We start from the raw sequence: 18,769 nt of genomic DNA, 5'->3' as shown, positions 1-18,769 counted from the left end.
CTGTCCTATCCCTAGGAATGCGTCTACTCACAGTAGACCTGGGGGCCACCTCGGGAGCGGACTGCTGGGCACGATGGACCACTGGTCTGACCTAGCAGCGGCAAATTCTTATGTTCAATTCAGGTCACAAGTACTTGGCAGAATCCCATGCTACCAATTCCAGGGACAGCAGTGGCTTTCCCATTTCTATCTCAATAGCAGGACTCCTTCATGGGAGGAAAGAGCTATGGCTCCTCCTTGTAACTGAGTTTTATACTTCCCTCCAGATCTTCTGTTGGAATCCAATTGGATCAGAATCTCTACATTAACACCTACTATTTCCCTTTGACACAAACTTTGGAGCAAGGGCCAGAATGTTCTGTGCAACTGTTGACATAGCATCTTGATGAGCTCCTAAAAATACTGTAAATAGACACGCATACCAGATGCCAAGTGCAAGCAAGTTCCCTCAAGTGCAGGGAAATTCAATTTCTAAATGAATAGTTGAGTTGAGTCTATCCTATTTCGCATGCCCTCTTAACATGCATGTACTTGATATAACAATGCAAAGCCATTCACTTCAGTGTTTACACCAGGACCTAAGAAGAAGTGATTAAACCTTTTTCTAGTTGGCTACTGTCTGGAATGAGTTGCTGGTGTTCAGTTCCCATCATAAGAATCAAGATGCCTAGGTCTATTTGTTTCTTTGTTTTGTGTGCTAGCAACTTTATCTGCCATGTGACTTGGAGCAGGGTTGAGATGCTATGGTGGTGCAGTAAATAATGTAATCAAAACATCAGCAGCCTCCCTAGACAGAGCAGTAAATTATTCAACTTCATCATGTGCACTGCTTTGAAGTAGCAGATAAAAGTACTTATTTTTTCTTCTCTCCCTCTCACCAACACTTTTTCTTACACTATGACAACTTCCAGTTGATGCACTGATCTTGATCTACTCCCTGACTTGTCAATTCTGGGATGAAATAGTTGTAAGGTTTTAAACCTTTGTCATCTCTCTTCTGTCAGTTCTAAACTGTCGCAGATCCAAGCCTGCCCTCTTGTTTCCTCAGGAAAAGGAAGTTTGTCTTTTTTTGGTTTCCGGAGGCAGGATGTCCAGTGTGTGTGTGTGTGTGTGTGAGAAGAGGACAGGGAGTGGCAAAGGTGAGATGAGGATGAAAATCTAGGAATTAACAGCTGGAGTAGCTGGTGAGAGGGGGGGGATGGGTGGGAACTAGTAAGATGAATCTTTACTCTGAAGTCTAAGTATTCACAGTATGCCCTTGTTAGTAGTCCGTAAAAGGAATACACAACCCTTCTGCAAACTCCCTATACTCTAACACAGGAGTAGGTAACAATATAAGATACTAGCTGATGCCCCGGCGTTGCACGGGTATTTAATTATAGCAATAACACAGTAAATGGATTGAAATAAAGATACTTTATAGTGGTGAATGAAATTATTTTTTTACAGCTTTATAAAAAGTACAATAATCAAATTATAATGTGAAATATTTGACAAAATGAATACAATACAACTAACACAAAACTTGATTATAAACAACAATTTTAGTTTCACCTCCAGGAGCAAGAACATATAAATTCTTGGGTGAACCCACCCTTGATCAAGCAACATAGAGTTGTCCATGGGGAAAACAGGGGGATCTTAAATCCACTCCACAGTATGTAATAGTCTGTCCCTGTGATTTGTTGATTGTGATAGAGAATGCAAGTCTCACTGGAATTTGCAATCTCTTAAACTGAAAAGGAAGATCTGTTGGAATAAGTGGCATCCAAAAGTTTCAGTATTGATTTAAACAACTCAATATGTGGAAACTCAGGTTGAAAAGAAACTCCATGCAGTTTGTTCCCGGTTCAGAATGGAACCTGTGTTCCTAGTTCAGGATATGTGAGTACTCATGTAATGTAATAACATTATGAACTGGGGTGCATGAAGGAAACAGTTACAAACACAGTTAGAACATACAAACTCTATATGTATGGTGTCCGTGGTAGAATAGAAACGATGTCCCTAGTGGTTATAGTGTCATAGAAAGTGTTTTATAGTTGGAATTAGTGTTTTATAGTTGGATTTTCTGTTTGTAGCTCCGCCCACGTGTGCAGGTGGGCCGCGAGACCCCCCAGAACATATCACCCCAGGTAGTGAGGGATCTGCATACCAAGTTACGTTCAAATCGGTCAAGTCGTTTTTGAATTACTGTGAGAATGGCAGCGTTTTACATTTTTTCCATTGACATGAATGGGTGAAATCCGATTTTATGTTTGTAGCTCCGCCCACGTGTGCAGGTGGGCCGCGAGACCCCCAAAACATATCACCCCAGGTAGTGAGGGATCTGCATACCAAGTTTCGTTCACATCGGTCAAGCCGTTTTTGAATTACTGTGAGAATGGCAGCTTTTTACATTTTTTCCATTAACATGAATGGGTGAAATGTGAATTTCTGTTTGTAGCTTTGCCTACGTGTGCAGGTGGGCCGCGAGACCCCAGAACATATCACCCCAGGTAGTGAGGGATCTGCATACCAAGTTTCGTTCAAATCTGTCAAGCCGTTTTTGAATTACGGTGAGAATGGCAGCTTTTTACATTTTTTCCATTAACATGAATGGGTGAAATGTGAATTTCTGTTTGTAGCTTTGCCTACGTGTGCAGGTGGGCCGCGAGACCCCAGAACATATCACCCCAGGTAGTGAGGGATCAGCATACCAAGTTTCGTTCAAATCGGTCAAGCCGTTTTTGCGTGATCGCGGCACATACACACACACACACACACACACATACATACATACACACATACATACCTCCGATTTTATATATATATATATATATATATATATATATATAGATAAAGAAGTCCAAGTGCTGAAGCCTCTCAATGAGCTGGTCATCAGACCAAAAATGTGTCATTGTTTAACTGTTTCTTAAAAACTTGCAAGATATCAAATAGTCACAGGGAGTCTATACCATTCTAAGAAACCTGCACATGAAAAGGAACCCTTCCTCATAGACTGTAAATGCATTTGTTGACTAGAAGGCACAAGTCCATTTGTGGTAGCAGAACACAGTGTCCATGAAGGCACATAGACTTTCAAGCATATCTGCAAATATTCAGGTGATATAAAATTTAAGAGGGAAAAGGAAAAAAAAGGTGAAGGAAGAGAGACAGAAAGGGAGGAGGAGAAAACAGTTGGGGGAATGGAGAAAGGAGGAAAGTTAACAAAGGATATCTTGAATCCTTATTCACTATATTTAAATGCCTCAAGTCTGAAGTAAGAGGGCAATGAATTCCAGAGTTGCAGTTAAAGGTATGTGAAGACATTTTCCTGAGAAATGATGGGATAGAGGGAAAAACATGGCGGAAGATAGAAAAGGCCACTGTCAGAAGAATAGAAAGTGTGACTGGGAGAATAGAGAAAGAATACTGTTGATGTATGCTGGAGTAGTAGGGAAATGACCTTTTGAAGACAAGAGTATTTTGAATTTAATCATGAAAAAGAGGGAGTTAGTGTTCAGAGTGTAACCAGAAGAGTGATATGATCAAAACAGGTGGAGGAGCTTAACAGTGATGGACTGAATGAGTTGGAGATGTTTCAAGGGATAAAGGGGGAGGCCTGCAGAGAGTTGCAGTAATTTAGATGGGCAATGTTGAGGCTCAGGATTAAGGTGCAGATAGAGCATGGCATGGATACTGTGCAAAGCAAAAAAAGATTAAACAACACTAATACATAGAATAGCAGGTTGTACACCAGAGAAATCAGGAGTTAAAAACCACTGGGACTCCTTGTGACTTTGGACACGTCATTAACTTTCCATTGTCTCAGGAAGAAACAAATGTTAAGGCCCCTAGAGACAGAAAAATACCTACAATACCTGAACGTAACTCACTTTGAAGTGCTACTGAAAAAGAGCAAGCTAGATCCATTTTGGTATACAGTGCTACATGTGAAGGAGAGCAAGCCTGAAGATGCGCAGTGGGGGAGAGCGTTTGCAGAAATGATGTAAAAAATCTAAAGGACCTGGGAAGGAGTTTAGAGGAGCTGTAAAGCGACAAGGACTGGAAGGGGTAAGATGTGGAAATGAGATTGGAGAGCAGAGGTGTGAGGAGAAATGGGAAACGAGGTAGGAGGGTAATAGAAAATAAGAGTGAGTGCCAGGAGGGGTTTGAGTGAAAGCAAAGGAGATGAGGCTAGGGAGGAAATGAGAATCAGAAGGTGGTAGATGAGGATTTGAGAGGGGGGGTAAGTACAGAGAATGGAAGTGGGCAATTGAGTGATGAATGAGACAGCAGAAAAGGTAGGGAGGTGGTAGGAAACTGGTAGGGAGGTGAAAAGATAAGACACTTTTTACCCCTCATTTCTGAATAGAGAGGCAAAGAAGAGAGAAATGTAGAAAAAAAGTTACCAACCAGTATATGACATATGTAGAGAAGGAAGGGAAGACAAGAAATATAAAGGAGACCCTGGGAAAGAACTTAGGAAAGTAGAGGAAAGACTGAGACCAACCTGATTAGAAAAAAAAATACCCAGACAACAAAGGTAGGTGGGGGGTGGTGAATGTAAATTTATATGGTCTGAATGAAGTCAGGCTTGGGAAATCGCAAAATACAAAAAACAGATGCACAAGTATTGGAGGAAATGCATTTGTTTCTCTTTTACCAATACCAAATTCAGGTACTTCAATTTCAGTTTTGCCAGTATGTTAATTTCTTATTTATTCTATTTTCTATACTGTTGTCCCAGGGGAGTCCAGAATGGTTTATATGAATTTATTCAGGTACTCAAGCATTTTTCTCATTTCTAATTTGTGATCTCCTATTTTGTATTAGCTGAGGGTTTGTCCATGTTTATGTAACAAGAGGTGAATGATTTTGCTAATCTGCAATGATCTGTCTCATTCAGACTTCGTAGTAGGAGGCGTACGAGGGGCTTTCAGTAATTTATCTACCTCCAGTAGGAAACAAAAATTTTCAAAAACATTTTTGTCCTATTTTTCAGTATCGTCCCCTGATAGCTCCATACGCTTTATTCACTTTTGCTGCAATGACTTTAACCCCTTTGAAAAGAATTCCTCTGTCTGACTTTCAAACCAGGACATCAGTTTCCTTGACATCTTCATCATTTGAAAACTGTTGTCCATGGAGAGGTTTCTTCAAAACCCAGAACAGGAAATAATCTGAGGGAGCCAGGTCAGAACTGTAGGGTGGATGGTTCAGCTGCTGAAACCCACATTCTTGTATGGCAGCCTGTGATTGTCGTGAAGAAGCAGCATGCCTGCTGTGAGTTTTCCTCGTCTTTTCTCCTTGATTGACTCCTGCAAAGCAATCGTTGTGTTGGCATAACTCTCCCCAACTTATGTGGCATGAACTCCAGAAGCAAAAGTCCTTCATTCCAGAAGACAGTTGCCATGACTTTGCCTGCAGATTTTTCTGTTTCATTGACTTCTGCTTCCAGTGCATTGACTCCATTTTGGACTCAGGATTTTTGATGGACCTAAGTCTCATCTCCAGTCACCAAACGATGAAAAAAATTCACTTGGTCTTCATGGAGCATCTCCAAGTTCTCCTGACAGCACTGGAACCTCGTGGCCTTCTGACATGGCAACAGCATTCTTAGAACCTTCTTATACTAACCCTGCCCAACTTTTAATGAATTAAATTTTCCAAACTGTACCTGCTGAGATGCCCATTTCGTCAACTATTTGGGAAACCTTAATTCATCTGTCTGACAAAAATTAAATTCTTGACTTTCTTGCACATTTCTGCAGAAGTTGCTTCCATAGGCCGTCCAGTGTGAGGGTTATCTTCAATGGACTCTCTACCACACTTAAACTGCTTGCTCCAAAATTTTACTTTGTAGGATGATGGGGCAGACTCGCTATAAACTGCAGTCATGCGTTCATGGATCTCCTTTGGCTTTTTCCCTTCTTTTGTGAGAAATTTTATCACGGAAATCTAGCAGTTTCTTACTTGATTCGCATGAGGATTCTGACATCCTGCCTCTTGGAATGTTAGAGTCACACTGAGCTGCAACTGTGCATGAGTAACCTTGAGACATGTCATAGCATGCACAGACTTGTTTCAACATGTTTGCTACTTTCTTTCATACTCGGGTAGATAAATTAAACAACCTTTGTATTAATGTTCTAGAACAGTGTTCTTCAACCACCGGTCCATAGAAATTTTCTGCCAGTCCATAGAACCGGCACGTCCATCAGGCAGAAGAGTGTTCTTCAGCCGCCGGTCCACAGTGCGATCGACACAGCGCCTTTGGGCCGGCTCTCCAAGTGCTGCAGTGCACAAAGCCGTGGGGAAAGGCTGCTAAGCGCGTCCTGCGCCTGAACTGGAAGCCTTCTCTCTGACATCACGACAGAGGGAAGGCTTCCAGATGAGGTGCGCAAGGAGCCACTGCCCACAGCACTCGGCGAGTCGGCCAGAAGATGCCGCGTTGATCGCACCGTGGACCGGCCCAAAGGGGGGGGGCAGGCCAGAAGGCAAGGCGCAGCATAGAGGGAGAGAGACGACAACGGTACAGGGAATGCTTTTAGATTGATTTACATCTGCTGTCTGAAGAAATGCATTTGTTTCTTTTTTTTTTTTAACATTTATTAAAATTTTTGGTAATAGAGAGCATAAAACAATACACAGGTGAACAAATCTAGGAATGTACAAAATATGAAAAATGAATGGAAAAAATGGTGTTACAATTAGTTTTATTATGGGGGCAGAGATTGGGTGGAGATGGGCATGACTTAGCCCAATATTCTTCAACTGCCACAAAATAATTATTTTATTTCCGCCGGTCCAAAGATGTCAAAAGGTTGAAGAACACTGTTCTAGACTATTGGTCTTCATTGCAAGGCCAGCAGGCCAATGGTGGCCCTTTGAGATCTCTGGGGTAGCCTGCAGAGTCTGTCCAGAATTTCATCCCCCACTCCCATGGGATCCGGCACTTTTCTACCCTTTTTCCCTAGCGTTGCACTCTTCAGGCCACAGACAGCATGAGTGACCTTTGGCCCTGGAAGCTTTCCTTTTGCTGCATCTTCCTGTCCCCATGGAATAAAGCTGTAGAAAATGGAAAGCTTCCGGGGCCACTTAAGGCAACATGTTTACTTCACTCACGCTGCCTGCAACCCAAAGAGTGTACACTTCTCCCTCCTTATTCACAGTGATTAACGGACCCGCGAATACAGAAAAACCGAGAATAATTTTCATAAGTTATTTGCAGTTTTCTATTAAAAACCATCGTGAATATGGTGAAACCGCAAATAACAAGAGACCACATTCGCGATTTTAGTTGAAAACATTTACAGCATTTATTGCAGTTTTTAATAAGTGTTGTACATTAAATATTGGTGATACAGTATAGAGTACAGTACTTATCTCTTACTCAGTCGGTGTCTTCCTCCTCCTCGTCCAGTACATGTACTGCATGCAGTGCAGGAGGAGGAGAAAAAGAGGATAAGTGAGCACCAGGTGCCTCCTCAAGCAGTGGAAGTGGATCTTCAGTATGCGTTACAGGTATAGAAGGAAGATGAAGAGATGAAGGGGATACCTCATGGGTGGTAGAGGTGGATGGACAGGCAGTGACTCCAGGTATCTTTTGCAAATACATTGTGATTTCCGTCTGGCTCTTCTGCTTCATTTCTTTATATATATAATTTGTATATATACAAATCGCTGCTTCTGCTAACTCCTTCACCTTTAACACACATACCATGGATGGGTCGATTGTCATAGAAAAAGTCCATTACACCATTGAACCTGTGTATGCCCTCTGCAGTATTATCCACTGTAAACTTGTCTTCTAGCACTTCTTCTACTCCTTCCTCCTCTTCATCTGGTATTGCCTCTCCTTCAGGAGCAGTCAGGTCAATTAGGTCATCTTCCGTTAGTTCTTTTGCTCTGGTGTCTCTTCCGTTAGTTCTTTTGCTCTTGTGTCTAAGTCTTGAATATCCTCAATTCCATATTTTCAAAGCCTTCCCAACCCACCTGCTTTGCCAAGTCCACGATGTCTTCCATAATTTCTTGCAGCAAAAATCCCAAGACAAAAATCCTTAAAAGACACCAAAATATAAGTTGGGCGTGCCCTAGGGCATTGCAGGAAAGTTGACTCGCTAGACTCCACACCAGAAAAAAAAATATATACTTCAATTCTAAATTCTTGGATAGGCTCTGTGATATTGAGTGGTCTCCCATTTTACACATTCAGGCCAAAGATTTTTCCAGCACAAGTTCAATGTCTCTGGCATCCATCCGAGGGTAATCAAGGAACTGAAAGGGGCTATAGCTGAACTGCTTCAACTAATAGCCAATCTGTCGATCAAATCAGGAAGGATTCCGGAAGACTGGAAAGTGGCAAATGTTACGCCGATCTTCAAGAAAGGTTCGAGGGGAGATTCGGTAAACTACAGACTGGCGAGTCTGACCTCGGTACCGGAAAAGATGGTAGAAGCACTGATAAAGGACCGCATCATTGATCACCTTGACGGACACAATCTGATGAGGACCAGCCAGCACGGTTTCAGCAAAAGAAGATCTTGCTTGACGAACATGCTGCACTTCTTCGAGGGAGTAAACAGGCAGATAGACAAGGGTGACTCGGTCTACATTGTATATCTGGATTTTCAGAAGGCGTTCAAGGTCCCACATGAACGACTATTTTGAAAAATTGCGAGCCATGGAATAGAGGGTGAAATACTCATGTTGATTAAAAGCTGGCTGGTGGTTAGAAAACAGAGAGTGGGGGTAAATAGACAATACTTGGGACTGGGAAACGTGGAGTGCCGCAGGGTTCGGTGCTTGGACCTGTGCTCTTCAAAAATATTTATAAACGACCTGGAAATTGATACGATGAGTGAGGTGATTAAATTTGCAGACGATATGAAGTTATTCAGAGTAGTGAAAACACAGAAGGATTGCGAAGACCTGCAACGTGACATAAGCACACTCAAGAAATGGGTTGCGACGTGGAAAATGAGGATTACTGTGGATAAGTGTAAGGTGATGCATGCCAGTAACAAAAATCTTATACACGAATACAGGATGTCCGGTGCAGTACTCAGAGAGACCCCCCAGGAAAGAGACTTGGGAGTACTGGTCGAGAAGTCAATGAAGCTGTCCGCACAATGTGCAGCGGCGGCGAAAAGGGCGAACAGAATGCTAGGAATTATTAAGAAGAGGATCACAGACAGATCGGAGGTTATCATGCCACTGTACCGGGTCATGGTACACCCTCATCTGGAATACTGCATCCAGCACTGGTCGCCGTACATGAAGGACACAATACTACTCGAAAGGGTCCAGAGAAGAGCAACTAAAATGGTTAAAGGGCTGGAGGAGTTGCCGTACAATGAAAGATTAGAGAAACTGGGCCTCTTCTCCCTTGAAAGAGCAGACAAAGGGGACATGATCGAAACATTCAAGATAATGAAGGGAATAGACTTAGTACATAAAGACAGGTTGTTCACCCTCTCTCATTCTCTAAAGTTAAAAGGGGCTAGATTCCGTACAAACGTAAGGAAGTTCTTTTTCACCCAGAGAGTGGTAGAAAACTGGAATGCTCTTCCGGAGGCTGTTATAGGGGAATACACCCTTCAGGGATTCAAAACAAAGTTAGACAAGTTCCCGCTGAATCAGAAAGTACGCAGGTAAGGCTAGTCTCAGTTAGGGCACTGGTCTTTGACCTAAGGGCCACCGCAGAAGCGGACTGCTGGGCACAATGGACCACTGGTCTGACCCAGCAGTGGCAATTTTTATGTTCTTAATATTGATGGCATCAGCAATAGTGAAGTCCTTCCACTTTTTCATGATGTTCTCCACATTTGTGCCTTTGTCCATCACATGGACAATCCTCTCCAATGAATACCGTGTGTAGTATGCCTTGAATGTCCTAATTCCCTTGGTCAAGAGGCTGGTTGAGAGATGTTGGGCTGGGGGGCATGTAGAAAATCGTAACACCCTCAATGTGGAACTCAAGTGGGTCTGGGTGTCCAAGGGCATTGTCCAATATCAAAAGAACCTTGAATTCCATTCCTTTATTGGCCAGGTATTTTTTTTTTACTCCAGGCACAAAACACTGATGAAACCACTGTTAGAACAGTGCTCTGGTTGTCCAAGCTGCCTTGTTGCTCATCCAGTAAACAGGCAGCTGGAACTTATCTTCTCCCTTCAAGGCTCAGAGGTTCACTGCTTTATAAATCAGTGTTGGCTTTATTATATGGCCTACTGCATTTGCACAAAGCAGCATGGTTACTCTATCCCTTGCAGCCTTGAAACCTGGTGCTTGCTTATCCTCTTTGCTAATGAAAGTCCTCTGTTGCATTTTCTTCCAAAATAGAGCAGTTTCATCAGCATTGAATGCCTGCTCAGGTTCATATCCCTTCTCTTCAATAATTTCCTTAAAGGTAGCAAGGAACGCTCTAGCTGCCTCGTGGTTGGCAGATGCTGCTTCTCTTCTCACTCTCACATTACGCAGACTTTACCTGTGATGGAATTTATCAAACCACCCTTTGTGACAATCCACCTTTCCTGCTCTTCAAATTATCATACAAAGACTTTGCCTTTCCTCTTATCATCCCAGAGTCTACCAGAATTTTCTTCTTGTAGCAATCCTGTACCCACAAAAATGTTGCAGCTTGCATACAAGAGAGATTACATGTTGTGCGAGATGCCAATGTCTTCGCACCTGCAGGAAAAGCTGCTGCAACAGCTTCATGGATTGCTTTTTCATTCTTCTTTATGTACCTAACGGTAGACTAATGCCATAATGCCACGCAACAGCAAAGGATGACTTTAGCCTCTGATGCATATCCAATAATTCAACCTTTTCTTGTAAGGTTTTCACTTTTTTTCCCTCTTGGGAGCACTTTCAGGAGCACCTGAAGTCTTGTGCTTTGTAGCCATGGTGGGATACATGGCCTGTTCCTGAAGGAGAGGCAAAACACGGTGAAGAAAGTGCTGGGAATCAGCGATTTTTCTATGTGCACGGTGGGAATCAGTGCTTAGAAAAACGTGCCAAAATTTTTATCTGCACTCATGGATAATATGAACTTTTTTTTTTTTTTTTTTTTTATTTGGGGGGGGGGGGTGCCAAATCACGAATACAAAGGGAGAAGTGTAGTGCTAAAAAAAAAGGGTAATTGGATTCTGCCAGGAAGAGGGCACTACAGAGATGCTGGACTGTGGAGATGGGGAGGAAAGGGTAAGAAGATGCCAGACCTCCTATAGGAAAAAAGAAGGGAGGATAGCGATGCCAAATCACAAGGAGGAGGAGGGGAGAGAGAGCAGACCAAGGGGAGGGAAGGAAGGAAGGAGAGAAAGAGATGCTAGGGAAGGAGGAGAGAGATGTCAGACTACAGTAGGGGGGAGGAAGGAGGGGACAAATGCCAGACCATGGGAAAAGGGGAAGGGAAAGAAAGAGATGTCTGACCACTGGAAAGAGGAGGGGGAAGGGAAACAGAGAGAGAGGTGCCAGACAACATTAAGTGGGAAGGGGAGAGATATGCCAGACTGCAGGAAGGAGAAGAGTGATACTAGATCATGGGGAGGAGGAGAGAGAGAGATACTAGACCACAGTAGGAGGGAGAAAGGAAGGGAACATGGGAATAGAGATGCCAGACTGTGGGAAGGAGAGAAGAAAGATGCCAGACCATAGGAAGGGAAAGACAGAGATGTTGGAACACGGGAGAGAGGGAGGAGTAGGGAAGGAAATAGATGGAAGAAATGCTGTTTAGGATTGATGGGAACAGTGGAGGAGATGGTGCACATGCATGGAGAGCAGAGGAAGACCATGGAAAAATAGATTGAGAAGCAAATAAAATGGAAGAAAGATGAATGTTAAAAAGTTAATGTCAATGACAGGGCAGAAAGTGTAGGAGAGAAAAACAGCAGATGGATAAGAAGGTCCTGGAAACAGAGTTAAGAGCACAGACAGAAGGAAGTGCGGACAGACAAAGCTAGTGAAAATGTGTTGTTTTTTTTCAATCAGTGATTTTGAAATATGTCAATTTTGAGAATTTACATCTGCTATCTATCTATATTTTGCATTGTTCAGGAAGAAATGCATTTGTTTCTATTTCTCTGGTGTTGAACTGGCTGCATGCATGGTCTGGCATATTAGAGCTTCGTTTGTGTATATTAGGACTTTTAGTTTGTGGTCCTATATTTGCATAGGATTTATCTATGTTCTGCATTGTGTGACCAAGGCCAGGTGTTCTAGTAGGAATGAATTTTGAGAAGTGCTATTGGCATCATGGCCCCAAGTAGGAAGATACTTGTTGGCTCTCCTTTAGCCCTTTTGGACCTAAAACTGTTCTCATTTAAAAATTAGTGAAGACAACTGTTCTAGGCTGTTTGTCTGTTTAAATTGTAAGCTCTTTCGAGCAGAGACTGTCTTCTTTGTGACTCTGTACAGTGCTGCATACATCTGGTAGCGCTATAGAAATAATTAATACAAGAAACCCATTTGTTGTCAGTCTCCTGTGCTGTTTTCTGGCTGCTCTGTTTTATGATTATTCTGCTCCTGGTTGTATGTTCCTTTGCAGTTGTTAATAAATATAATTTGAAAAAAAATAATAATAATTAATAGTAGTAGTAGTAGTAGGACCTAGTGTAAATATTTACATTGCTACCTAAGGTAGGGTCCTTGCAATTTGGTCCTGATAATTAGGACTGTTATATTTTACAGCTACTGAATCTTTTACAGGATTTTGTGCTGCTTGTCTGGCATTAGGAGAATGTTGCTGGTATTTCTGTAGTGACACCACAATTTGGAATGTTAGTTGATTTGGAATGGCATGTTTGGAAGGGCAGATGTCCTAGCTCTGGGGAATGTGGCAAGGGTGCTACACATCTGAAAGGTGCACAGTGTATATTAAGATTATATTTTAGCCTGTACGGATGCCAGACGTTACTGGTTGAATGATGTTATCAAATAATTGTAATAAGTGCTATTGAGTAGCTGAAACTAGCTGAGGGATTTCTTTATGTAGAGGAGGCTCTTGGGACATTTTGTTTTTAATGTATCTTATACCTATACCTAATTTTAAAAGTGAGATAGGAATATAACATATGGAAAGTCACCTTTTGTTTGCCTTGCCCCCACAAATATTCTTATCTAGAAACCAGGGTTGCAAAGTCAGCAGTGGGGAAAATGTCTCGACTCCAATTCCAGCTGTAAAAAAATTGTCAATTTAGATACATTAGATCCAGGACTTAAATATTTATATCTTATATTTACCAAAACTTTAGCCCTGAATCTAATGCATCTAAAACAGCGGTCTCAAACACGCGGGCCGCCTGTGGCTCTCCAAGTTTTATTTGCGGCCCGCAGTCTGGACTAGATCATTCTCTTCCTTTTGGAGCAGCAGTGTGTCCGGCCGGTTCGTTCCGTTCAAAGTCGCAGGTTGGCGGCTCCTTGCGCTATCCACTCTGCATCGGAAGCCTCTCTGGCATCACAACATCAGAGAGGCTTCAAACGCAGGCGCGGATCTCGCAAGGAGCCGCCACCCGCGGCTTTGAATGGAACGAGCCAGCCAGACACACTGCTGCTTCAGTGGCGTACCAAGGGGGGGGGGGCGGTCAGCACAGCTGGCCACCCTCCACTGTTCTCCCTAGAGTGCGGCTCGTCTAGAGCAGTGGTGCCCAACTTGCTTCCCTTCTCACCGCTGCCATCGGGGAACAGGCCAGCACCATGCTCTTTGATCTCCCTGCTTCTCTTGCCGCCCGACCTCAATTCTGACATCGAGAGGACGTTCTGGCTAGCCAATCGCTGCCTGGCTGCCTAGAATGTCCTTTCCGACGTTAGAATTGATGTCGGGCAGCGAGAGTTGGTCGGCCCCATGGAGAAGAGAAGCGTGGAGATCTCGGCCTGTTCCTGATGGTGGCGGCAGCAGCAGCAGCCTATTCCCCGGCGGCGATGGCATGGGGAAGGGCAGGAAGGAAGGAAGAAAGAAAGAAGGGGGGGGGGACAGGGAGCCAGAAACAAAGCAAAAAATGGGACACGGAATCAGAGAAAGACAAACAAAGAAAGAAAGAAAAAGTTGGGGGAGGGAATGAGGTCTGGAGGAAAGGAAGCATACAGGAGGCTGAAAGAAGGGAAGAAATATTGGATGCACAGTCAGAAGAATAAAGCGCAACCAGAGACTGATGAAATTACCAAACAAAGGTAGGAAAATGATTTTATTTTCAATTTAGTAATTGAAATGTGCCAGTTTTGAGAAAGAAAAGATATTAAACTTTAAATATGAGTGCTGCAGAAAAAATAGAGTACTTGGAGGGCTGCAGAAAAAATAGTTAATGTCTTATTAAAGAAATGACAATTTTGCATAAGGTAAAACTGTTAAAGGAAAGTTTTATAAACTATAAAGAGTTTAACCTCATGCAAAATTGTCATTTATTTAATAAGACATTAACTGTTTTTTTCTGCGGCCCTCCAAGTACCTACAAATCCAAAATGTGGCCCCGTAAAGGGTTTGAGTTTGAGACCACTGGTCTAAAATGACAATTTTTTTACAGCTGGCATTGGAGTTGGCATATTTTTTTCTTGACCCTGATTTCACAATCCTGGTCTTTAGATATATTTACCAGTACTTTAGATCCAGAACAAAAAAAATTAAAGTCTAATACGTTAGAAGTCTGAGCCAAAAGTTTGTTGTACCAAATAATGCAGCCCTGCTAGAGACACCACAGTTATTTTACCATTTCTCTCTGTCTTGGAACAAAGTACTATGTATCATTTCTTGAAATTTAGTCACTGTACAGTTGTGTAACTTTCTTTTTTTTTTTTTTTAACTAGAAAGCAGAGTATAGTTTGGAAGCCTTAAAATACAGTAGTTACAAATAAGGAACTCCGACATCTTTTTCATTAAAAAAAAGTGACATTTGGCAGAAAAGAACTATTTCAGATTAAAAAGCAAAACAAAACAGTTTTTACTAATCTGGCATTCATGTAGCAAGCATACAAATTGAATCAGTCTGTATAATTTTTACACACTGAAGTCTATTATAGAACACATTTTAAAATATATTAGTACCAGGCTTCTCTGGATGATGCTCCAGATTAGAGACTTCAGTTCAAGTCAGAAAAATGAACTTGAGAATGAAGGGTTAAGTACTGATAACGGTGGGCAGATGTAGTAATAACTAAAACTAATAACCAAAATTAAGAGAATTCAAGCATGTATATAGTGGGGAAGGTGGTAACTGAAGATAGAATTGGGTGAGTGGTGAGGTAATGTAGGAACTAGGGGTGAGAGGTCCTTACCCGCAAATGACACCCATGTAAAGTGGCAGACAGAATTGATGTATCTAACATCAGAGTCAGGCTCTGTTCAGATTTCAAAGGGGGGGAGGTTGTAAAATTAAAAAACTGTAACCTTAAATAGAGAACATTTTAGAAAAATAAATGGAATTTAAATTAACTTTCTGACTTTTTATTTGTAGAGACACCAGGTCCAGTTATACCAGTGGGAAATATCCATGGATGGGATATCAACTAAAGCTCTGAAAGTAAGAAGAGACCCTGTCAAAAACATTCTTTAAAGCCTTCTTTGTCTTTATATGTCTCCCTACTTTAACTTCCTGTTTATTACTTGATATCCTTCTTTTTCCTTCAAGTACTCTGCTTATGTAAAGATCCTCTCGCTCTTCGACTGAACAGGTGAAGCAGGAGATGGGGGAGAACGTGCCTGTCCTATCTGATGAAGAGCTGATGAACATGACCGTCCGTGAGCTCAACCATCACTTACGTGGGCTTTCCAAAGAAGAAGTTGTGCGACTGAAGCAACGCCGACGCACCTTAAAGAATCGAGGCTATGCTGCCAGCTGCCGTGTGAAACGTGTCTCTCAGAAAGAAGAGCTGGAGAAACAGAAGACAGACCTGGAGCAAGAGGTAGAAAAGCTGGCCAAGGAGAACTCCAGCATGAAACTAGAGCTTGATGCATTGCGTGCCAAATATGAGGCCCTGCAGAACTTTGCACGCACTGTTGCCCACAGTCCCATCACACCTGCCAAAGTAGCCACCACTAGCGTCATCACCATTGTCAAATCCACTGGCAGCATTCCTTCTAACCAAGCCACTTATTCCTAGTCTTCAGCTTATCCTACCTCTTAATGTAAGCCTTAACCAATCAAGTACTTTTTTTGGTCTTATGATGCCTATTTCCCAGAATGCACTGCAGACTCCCAACTTCACAACTTAGTGGTTGACAAATCCAAAAGGGGAAGGACGTGCTCTCATCATACGAGACTGGATAAAACATGTTTGAGTAAGAGAGACCATGTTTCAGTGAATATCCTTCCTCCATGGAAGAAAGCAGGATTACAAAGTCTCGCCTTGCATTGACCATTTCTGCGGAAAGGGAGACTGTGAAGTGAACCCTGCCATGAGGAGTAGGGGCGATGCAGCAACCGAAGGATCACCCTTGGTATTGTTGCGACATCAACTCAATTGGTCATGAAGCATAAGTTTTGGTTAAAAAAAGGAAAAATTTAAGATGCTTTTTCTTTATTCGAAAGTGTCAGCATTTTATTAGCTGGATTATGGGCAGACTAGATAGGCTGTGTGATCTTAATTGATACTCTTTTGCTCTGTTTCTTTTTATCATTCAGATTTCTTCATTTTATTTTCCCTTGTGAGGAGACAAGAGCCTTATGGATGAATAGCAAAATGTTGGGTCTTCTTTAATAATCCTTTACATTATTTCTAGGCAGTTACTGTGGTTTTGTCCCTCACTCTGCTGCACAAAGATTTCAGCTAGGAAGCATTGAAGGTAGGGTTACTCCTCCTACTACTATTAATTATTTCTATAGCGCTACCAGACATATGCAGCGCTGTACAGAGTCATGAAGGAGACAGTCCCTGCTCCTTTTGTATAGGGACAGGAAGGGGGAAGATAATGAACAATATGGATGGATAAGGTAGGCTTGGACGAGGGAAAGATGGTAAGGGGTGCATTTACTGAAGAAGAAAGATGGTAGAGGCAGGTAAGAAGGGAAGAGAATGTAGTAGCAAGGAGCACAAAAGACAGGTGTTATGGCAATACCACACAGGAAAAAAGGTGAGGAGAGGAAGAGTGTACAGATAATTTCTCTGTCTGGTAGTAGGCTTTACTTAAGTTGTAAAGACAGATAAAAGGTTGGGTGAAATCCAGATTTAGAACCCTACCTCTATTGTCATTCATTGTGAACATAGGGATAAAGGATGTCTTCTGCCACCTTAATGCAAAATAAACTTTTCAGATTGTCTGTGATTCTACCAATGCTGGTTCCCAGCCACAGCAATCTTTTTACACATTAATACAAAAGAGAAAAAAAAAAAGGACAAGGCCCTAAAAATGTTCATATAACAAGCGGACTTCCATGACATGGAAAGAGAAGACAACTTTAAATATGCCAGTGAGCATGCAATAATGAAGTTGGAAGCAGGGTCAGAATTCACAAATACCGAGGACTGTGGTAAGGGTGGAAGATCAGAGACAGAACAGATCAAGGAAACGGGATGGACTAAGTGTGTGAAAAAGGTTAATATCCACAGCGATACTCAGTTTAGAAAATGTCAGCAAGAGCGGGGTGGTGACAGCCTATGGCATTTGTAGGTGCTGTTGGATGGATGTTGGCAAGTGACAGCAGCCGAGTTCTCATAAATGCTGTGACTCACCCCGGAAGCGTGGCCCTTTTTGACAAGCTAATAGCGACCATGGTTAATTTTTACCCATGCCTGAACTATGGTTTCATGAGGGATGCTCCAAGGTATCATCTTTGTTTTCTATAGCACATAGGAGCTTCCTCCTCATCAAGCTGGAACGAGGGACTGTTTTGATGATTAATTAGTACCCTTGATAATCTCATCTCTGTGGGCTGTACCACCCACTCTATCTCAGCAGAGGCCAGAGCTCCAGCCGCTTGGTAGTGTCCTCTCAGCTAATAAGAGGCACAAGAGAGACTGTAGAGTTTCTTTAGCGCCCAATTGCCTAATATCGGCTCCATTTTTGGTAAAGCAGCGATTGTGCATAGGGAAAGTGTGTGTTAAAGTGTGCTGTCTTGTAGGTAGTAAAGTGTAAGCTAAAACGCACCCAGCAGAGTCTCCAGTTCCTGACTTTTCTCTCCAGTTCCCAGCCCCTCCCAAGACACTTCATCAGGAAAAAGCAATGTTTAAAGCAAACAAACCTTAGCTTTTACCCTGCTCCTTTCAAAATGCTCTCGCTCACCTGTTTCTTGATCCTGGTACATTCCTGCCCATAAGTGGCAGCTTTTTGCTGGGCATTTCACTGTCAGCCTGTTGCTCTTAGAATTATTTATTGTATGAATATAAATTATTTTCTACCTTCACCGTGGAGGATTACACTGTGTCCTAGTGATATAATGCTAGTATATACAAGTACTGTGGGTTTTATTTTGTATGTGTTTATATAAATATATATATAAATATAAAATCTCCTTTTATTACTTACTTTCTTATATGGCAAAATTTATTTATTTTTCAAATTTCAGTAAATACCTTCACCCCTCATTCCCTCTCCTAGATGCTTGTATTTTTTGTATACTGTTTAAATAAAATTAACTTTTTCATGTAGACTAGAGGGTTTTTTTATTTTTGTTAAGTTAACTTTTTAAAAAGGGGATAGCACGCTCGCCTTCATTTACTAGGCTTACCTCCATTCATGGTGAAGAAAACAAAGGGGATCCTTTCACTAAGGTGCTCACCTTAGTTAAAGGACCCCCAAAATTTAGTAAAGCAGAAACTACCATATTTGTTTGCTCCATAAGACACAATTTTTTT

At 42.1% G+C, this 18,769-nt stretch overlaps 1 protein-coding gene across 5 annotated transcripts in view; it reads left to right on the top strand.

Moving 5' to 3' along the window:
* Positions 1-18,564, top strand: part of MAFF (MAF bZIP transcription factor F) — a 99,193-nt gene extending 80,629 nt beyond the window's left edge. For all 5 annotated transcript variants that reach the window (XM_033929530.1, XM_033929528.1, XM_033929529.1 and 2 more), the window contains exons 2-3: positions 15,433-15,498; positions 15,650-18,564. In XM_033929530.1, coding sequence (XP_033785421.1) covers positions 15,469-15,498; positions 15,650-16,078 — 459 coding nt within the window. In that variant the 5' untranslated portion in view covers positions 15,433-15,468 and the 3' untranslated portion in view covers positions 16,079-18,564. The remainder of the gene's footprint in view (positions 1-15,432; positions 15,499-15,649) is intronic.
* The last annotated feature ends 205 nt before the right edge of the window (positions 18,565-18,769 follow it).

The sequence above is a fragment of the Geotrypetes seraphini genome, chromosome 2 (assembly GCF_902459505.1).
Source record: "Geotrypetes seraphini chromosome 2, aGeoSer1.1, whole genome shotgun sequence".
Taxonomy (NCBI): Eukaryota; Metazoa; Chordata; class Amphibia; order Gymnophiona; family Dermophiidae; genus Geotrypetes; species Geotrypetes seraphini.
This window is presented reverse-complemented; position numbering and strand designations above follow the sequence as displayed.